Here is a 7,455-nt window from a genome sequence, read left to right as displayed (position 1 = left end):
TATCATTAGAAAAAACAGTGAAGCTATTTTCCGTTTGAAACAAACAAACAAAAAAATGTAGATAAAGAGGACTGGGGCTTAGGTGACTGAAAGCAAGTATGTGAGACCCCGCCTCCAGGACCCTGCCTGTCACCCAACACTCAAGTTGCTATCAGGAGCACTTCTCTCTATTGCAGTGACTGGCTTCTGTCACGCAATCCCCAGGTTATAAAGAGAGGGGAGGACAGGCCTCAGGGCAGAGGCAGCAGCCCCAGGGTCGGCGGGCTGCGGCTTGCCATGGGGAACACCATCAGGGCCCTTGCGGCCTTCGTCCCGGCTGACCGCTGCCAGAACTACATGGTCAGAGATCTCCAGGAGATGCCGCTGGACAAGACAGTGGATCTGAGCGGGAACATGCTCCGTCGCTTCCCCGTGCACGTGTGCTCCTTCCAGCAGCTGGCCAAGCTCTACCTGAGTGACAATCGCCTCAACAGCCTGCCTCCGGAGCTGGGGCAGCTGCAAAATCTGCAGATCCTGGCCCTGGATTTCAACAACTTCAAGGCTCTGCCCCAGGTAGTATGTACCTTGAAACAGCTCTGCATCCTCTACCTGGGCAACAACAAACTCTGCGACCTCCCCGGTGAGCTGAGCCTGCTCCAGAATCTCCAGACCCTGTGGGTCGAGGCCAATTACCTCACCCAGCTGCCAGATGTGGTGTGTGAGCTGAGTCTCCTTAAGACTCTGCATGCTGGCTCCAACGCCCTGCGTCTGCTGCCAGGCCGGCTCCGGCGCCTCCGGGAGCTGAGGACCATCTGGCTCTCAGGCAACCTGCTGACAGACTTCCCCCCTGTGCTGCTTCACATGCCTTCCCTGGAGGTGATCGATGTGGACTGGAACAGCATCCGCTACTTCCCCAGCCTGGCCCACCTGTCAAGCCTGAAGCTGGTCATCTATGACCACAATCCTTGCAGGAATGCGCCCAAGGTGGCTAAAGGGGTGCGTCGTGTGGGAAGATGGGCGGAGGAGACCCCAGAGCCTGACCCCAGAAAAGCCAGGCGCTACGCACTGGCCAGGCAGGAAAGCCAGGAGGCACAAGTGCCTGCCCTGCCTCCTCTACTTCCACCTAGCAACTCCTGAGAAGCTTCAGGTGTAGTTCAATGCCAAGGACCCAACTCCAGCATCTTCTGGAGACCTCTCCATTAGAATGCAAAGGACTGCTGCAGGACAGGTGGGGCAGCTCTGCCAGTGGAAAATGGAATAGTCAGATGAAATGCCTACCTCACACCAAGAAGAAAATACTCAAGGCCAACATCTCTCCCAGAAGAAATTGTGTGCTATAGGTGGCATGACAACTTCTTTGCAAGAAAATCACCCTCTCTGAGCAGGTATTTTGAAACACTTAAGAGCAAGAAAGGCTGGGACCCTTTGACCTCCTCCAGTCTCCAGGAGTGGCTGGTCATGAGGCCAATGAGCCCCTCAAACAAGGTATTTGTTACAGAGCTCATCTAAAAGTTCAGGGGGCCTGTCTCCACCCCTTTGCAGGATGTATTTTCTTACTATGAATGACCATAAATGGTAAGAAGACATTACCGATTCAGGCCACTTAAAAATGACATGTCTACCTAGTCAGTCCGATTCAGACTCTTCGTTGTTGCAAAGGCTCAAGATGAAGCTTTTCCCCTGAAATTTAGTGGCTGCTGAGAAGACACCCCTGCTGGGAATGCCCCCTGGTGGAATCCAGCTGCCACTTTAAAACTTGACAGTGGTTCATGCTGATTTCGCTCATTTTCCTTGACCCACCTGTAGACTGTCACGGGCAATGCTGAAAGTCATCTAGAAAACAGAACCTCTCCTTGGCGGTGAGGTCACATCAAAATCAAGCCTCGTTGTGAATGGCTGCCTCTGTGGAGCAGAGCCCTCCTGTTTACTCACATAATGAACCAGAATTGAATTGAATCTCTTGCCATGCAGGGACCACATTTCCAGAATCATATTAGGTTAAAAGTTGTAGGTGAGAAATCTGTTCGCTTGCAACAAGCATTTGGAAATTGGAATTGCAGGTTGTGGTATATATAGGAAGTGTCTGCCTCTTCAGCCTCAGTATCTCTGCCCTTGCTCTGGTTTGATTTTTGTAGATAAAATCTTTTGATGGTCGGTGTATAAACCTAGGTAGTCAGGCCGCTATTTCTCTGAAGTATGTTAATCATGACCTTTTCTTCTCCCCATGAATACATCAAATTTAAACAAACTGCTGTCAGTGGGTAGTTTAATAACACAATCCTTTATGTTCTTGAACCCTTTCAGTAGTCAAGGACACAAAAGTGTCATCTTAACTAAAACATACTGAATTTAGCTTTTAAGAAGTACTTTTGCCATAAAAGCATCTTAACCCAGCAAAGTTTGGTTCTAAAATGACATTATACAGCAGACTATTTTCATGTTTTCCTACCACAATTATTTCTTGCTAAACCTGAGGAAGAAAGTTTCATGGTTTCACATAATCTCTTCCTGTCACCACCTCCCAGTCTGTAGAGTATCTACAACCCATTGATCAGACTGCTAAAGGGTCCTTTTAATCACTAAATTGTCAAATACTTAACTCCTTTAATAATGAGTCCAGGTTTCTATTAGACAGCTAGGATTCAGTCTATTTACTCACTCCTAATGACTGCAATTACACTATACTCAGTTGATACTAGAAACTTTCTGCCAACAAGACTGCCTCCTGAGCTGAATCACAGCTCATCCTTCACAATGGCTATGATTTTCTTTTGACCCTCTCTTCCCCCTCCTAAGATTACGGGGCCCACCTTTTCCAAGGAAGCCATAAGCTGTAGCTATTGACCTACAGAATTTTCATCTAATGAGCTAACTAGTCTGAAACAGATATCAAATTATAAACATTCTGACACAAAATTAAACTGTTTTGTTCTAAAATAATCAATACACAACAAATAAACACTTCTTAAACAACATGGTTAAGTGTTCACCATGAATTTTGCTGTCCAAGTTTTCACTATAGGATTTCAATCAATTTTATAAATTGACTATGTAAGTGCATATTTACATTTCCATAACCCTCTGATGTTTTCTTGAAATTCTAACGTAATTATAAACTTAAAAAGGGAAAAATGCTGAAGCACCAAAAGTTTTCTTTTTTTTTGGTGCACCACACGACCTGCGAAAATCTTAGTTCCCCAACCAGGGATTGAACCCGGGCCATGGCAGTGATAGCGCCGAGTCTTAACCACTGGACCACCAGGGAATCCCCAACATTTTTACTTTTAAAAGTCCTGAAACCCAAAGTGCATCAGAGGAAAATCTCTTCCAGAAGTTTATGTAGGATTTTAGCTTCCACAAATATGAATGATGCCGGGGCTTCCCTGGTGGCGCAGTGGTTGAGAATCTGCCTGCCAATGCAGGGGACACTGGTTCGAGCCCTGGTCTGGGAGGATCCCACGTGCTGCGGAGCAACTAGACCCGTGAGCCACAGCTACTGAGCGTGCGCGTCTGGAGCCTGTGGTCCGCAACGGGGGACCACGACACTGAGAGGCCTGCGCACCGCAATGAAGAGTGGACCCTGCTTGCCGCAACTAGAGAAAGCCCTCGCACAGAAACAAAGACCCAACACAGCCAAAAATAAAAAAATAAAAAAGTGCTCCAATAATCTAAAGGAGTTACATATATATATAAAAAAAATGAATGATGCCAACTAAAATCTTTAATGTGGATTCGAAGGACATTCCCAAGGTTTTTGTCCTAAAACAATACTAAGTTTGCAATTTCACACTTGAAAAGTCAGCTTGTACTCTAAAAATCAACTACTCAACTTTTAACTAAAAGCCCATATCCTACACACAGTAACCTGGAGGCAGTGTACTACGATGGTTAAGATCATGGCGCTTCAAACTACCTGAGATCACATTCTACCTTTGTACATTTACTGGTCAGTTACCTACCTGTGTGCCTCAGTTTTCTCATCAGTAAGGTGGTAACAGTTTCTGCCTCTCAGGGCCCCGTTAGGTTTAAACAAATTACTGTGTATGAAGTGCATGGAACAGTGATTGGCAGGTGATGGCTAATGTTGACTTAACATGTTCTTTTACTAAGTGTTATACCATGGCAGTACAATACTTATATTTACCGTACAATCAGTATAACTCCTTGTTTGAAGGAAAAAAACGTTAAGTAGCAATTAAACAAAAAAAGCTTTTTCTCAGTAGAATTTTCAATATTATCTCTAGTCTTGAATATAAGAAATATAACTGCAAAGTGGTCAAATGCTTCTGGTTTACATATATAGGAAAACACAGATAAGATTACCAAGGATTCATTTTTTTAAACATCTAAACGAATACACTTTGCCCTCTGCCTCTTATGCTAGAATTTGCAAAATCACCAAAGTACATGAAAATGTGAGACTATTCCTTGGCACTAAACCCATTCGTGTCATGAGGGCAAGAGACATGAGACTGAAGACACGGGTGTGTGTCTGCTAGATAATTTACTGCCTTTGCCACTGTAACAAAAAAGATACACCTTGTACTCTATCTTAGAAAGAATATTAATGCCATTAAAAAACAAGTTTACACGCTTTTCCCCCTTTCTGGACTGTCCACTTCTGAGAACACGAAACAGGTGATATTTATCTTTGAATCCCCAGTGGCTGGTATAATTCGACCACATTACTTGAATTTTGGAGATTTTTTTTTTTTTTTTTTGCGATACGGGGGCCTCTCACTGTTGTGGCCTCTCCCGTTGAGGAGCACAGGCTCCAGACGCGCAGGCCCAGCGGCCATGGCTCACGGGCCCAGCCGCTCCGCGGCATGTGGAATCACCCCAGACCGGGGCACGAACCCACGTCCCCCGCATTGGCAGGCAGACCCCCAACCACTGCGCCACCAGGGAAGCCCTGAATTTTGGAGATTTTATCCTGCACCAAGGCCACAGGACAGGGGGACACACTGACACTTACGGAGCACTACTGTAGGTCAGGCACTATCCTCAGGGTCTTGTGTAGATTTATTCATATAGTCTTTTCAATACCTCTTTGAAAGAGGTGTTATGTACACTCAGAATTTTAAAATCTTTACTCTTTATTCATATTGGGAATCAACAACGTTCTACAATAATACTATGATTAAAAAAAGGTTAAGTCCTCTTTACATTTCTGCTCTAGTAACACTCTAAAACACCAGAGTAGGTACAAGACAAGGCAGACTTCGGAAAAGAATTTCATACAAAGTATCCTATTGACTTCTATGAGTCAGGGTCCTGACAAGAAAATGCATTCACCTCAAACGATTTACAAAGAGACTTTTCACAAAGGAACTGTTACTAAACAGAATTAAGGGGAGAAAGATCAGGGTAATACAAGTGACTGTATTTGGCATGAGTCACAGCAGCCGCCAGCCCCACCCATAAGGCTGAGAGAAAGTGGGAACAGAAATGTTACCAGAATGCAGTAAGAGCTGAGTCATGAAAAGAGGGGCTTGCCCAGAGAGCTATACTGGTAGGTCTCGCAGGGATGCAGCCAATTCCAGAGACAAAGAGCAAAACCAGGAAGAAAATACCAATTCCCTCTCCCCAAATCCTACCAGTGCCTCCTGAATTAGACCACAGGAAACCAGTCCACAGGGAGCTGTGAGGCAGTTAGCAGGGATAAGTCCCATGGCCTTCAAGCAGGCAAAGAATGGATTCTGACTTGAGGAGAGTAAAAGAAAACCCAGCACACATATTATCCTTCTTCAAAGAATAACAGAAGGCTACTAAAATGGATTTAAAAATTCTAAGCACTCAGACAATTTCTACACAGTTAACTGTTAATGTACATTACAAAAATCTCCATTTCTATGTCACAAAAGCCTTGCAAAAATAAAAATTTACTGCTTACATAACTGTTTCTGAGTTTAAAATAACTCCATCTTAAAACTCTTACAGGAATTAGAGGGCCCTAGGTTGGTACTTTATCTCTGAAATGGAAAAAACTTTGTAATTTGTGAACTCCGGATATTCTAGGCCTATGATGAAAAGATCTATAAAGGCTTCAAAGGATATGAATTCAGAGGAAAAGCAGCATAGGTGTATTCTTGGATATACAATTAAGCTCCCACATTTCTACCTCTTTTTAGATTAACTTTAATACTTACTGGTATATCCTTTTTAAGACCTTTGGAGAAAATGAGCCCAAATACACTTTAGATTAAAATCCTACTCCAAGCTACCTGGTCCCTCAGGATAAATGTTTAAACCCACTTACCTCTCCCACTGAAACCTCTGCACATTTTCTAGATCATGATATGCTCAACTGTTCCACCTACCTGAGTTGTGGGCTGAACACTGATGTTATGATGTGTGATAAAGTACTTTAAAAAATTACATAGCAAACATACTGCTATGTTTCTAAAAGTGAAAAAAGTAAAAATCTGTATAATTCCCTGATTATCTCAGAAGTTTCTCCTTTATGTGAACATTGGAGGATATAAGCTATTATCACAACAAAAAACAAATTTTTCCAGTTTTCATAGCTTATACAAAGTAGTATTAAAATGCTGAGACACACTTTTGGACAAAAACAGAACAGGCTGGTTTATCAGTGTTTCTTTGAAAACACTTTCACTCCTCTGTGCAAATAAAATCTCTCTCCATGATGCTAGCAGAGATACTCAGTAAAAACTACTGCTGGGTTTTTAATTTCTTGTGCATTCTGCTGTATACTGACAAATCAATAACCTCCAAATCTAAATTCACATTTAAACCATCAAACTCAGCACATACTTACACTCTATCTAGGATCCATTTGCCAAAAACAAAAACAAGAAACCCTAACAAAACAACAAACAACAATGCTTACGTCTAACTATATCCATACCCTATACAAAGAGGTGCCTGAAGCAGCCTGTAGCTACCAACATTTAAAATATCTTTCACCTTGAAGTAACAGAAGCCACCATAAATTTTTTCCTATGTAAGAGACAGTACTTAGACTATAGAAAAGTAGAAGAGTACTAAAGTATATGGTACTTTCACAAAACAAAATGGTTAATAAATGTTATGTATGATTGAGAATCAAAAGATTAATGTGGGCTTCCCTGGTGGCACAGTGGTTGAGAGTCCGCCTGCCGATGCAGGGGACACGGGTTCGTGCCCCGGTCCGGGAAGATCCCACATGCTGCGGAGCGGCTGGGCCCATCAGCCATGGCCGCTGAGCCTGCGCGTCCGGAGCCTGTGCTCCGCGGCGGGAGAGACCACGACAGTGAGAGGCCCGCGTACCGCAAAAAAAAAAAAAAAAAAAAAAAAAAAATAAAAGATTAATGTAAGTTTATCACATCTCACTTGGACTTACATTAATCAGGATAATTTTTTTCAAAAATGTGTAACATCAATCATTAGTTAAGCTGGAAACTCTACACTGGAACTATAATCATTCACTCCCATTAAGCAGAGTTAAAACGGGATACAAATCACTAAAGTCAG

At 43.2% G+C, this 7,455-nt stretch overlaps 1 protein-coding gene across 1 annotated transcript; it reads left to right on the top strand.

Annotated features, from left to right (window-relative positions):
• Positions 1-276: 276 nt before the first annotated feature.
• On the top strand, positions 277-1,116 carry LRRC10 (leucine rich repeat containing 10; the record flags this gene model as incomplete). The annotated part of the gene is made up of 1 exon (XM_082850693.1): positions 277-1,116. One exon carries the CDS (start codon positions 277-279, stop codon positions 1,114-1,116), a length of 840 nt encoding a protein of 279 aa, XP_082706819.1.
• Positions 1,117-7,455: the final 6,339 nt, after the last annotated feature.

This window comes from Leucopleurus acutus, assembly GCF_964270905.1.
Source record: "Leucopleurus acutus genome assembly, chromosome: 11".
Taxonomy (NCBI): Eukaryota; Metazoa; Chordata; class Mammalia; order Artiodactyla; family Delphinidae; genus Leucopleurus; species Leucopleurus acutus.
Note: the sequence above shows the minus strand (reverse complement) of the source record. Positions and strands in the feature narration are given on the sequence as shown.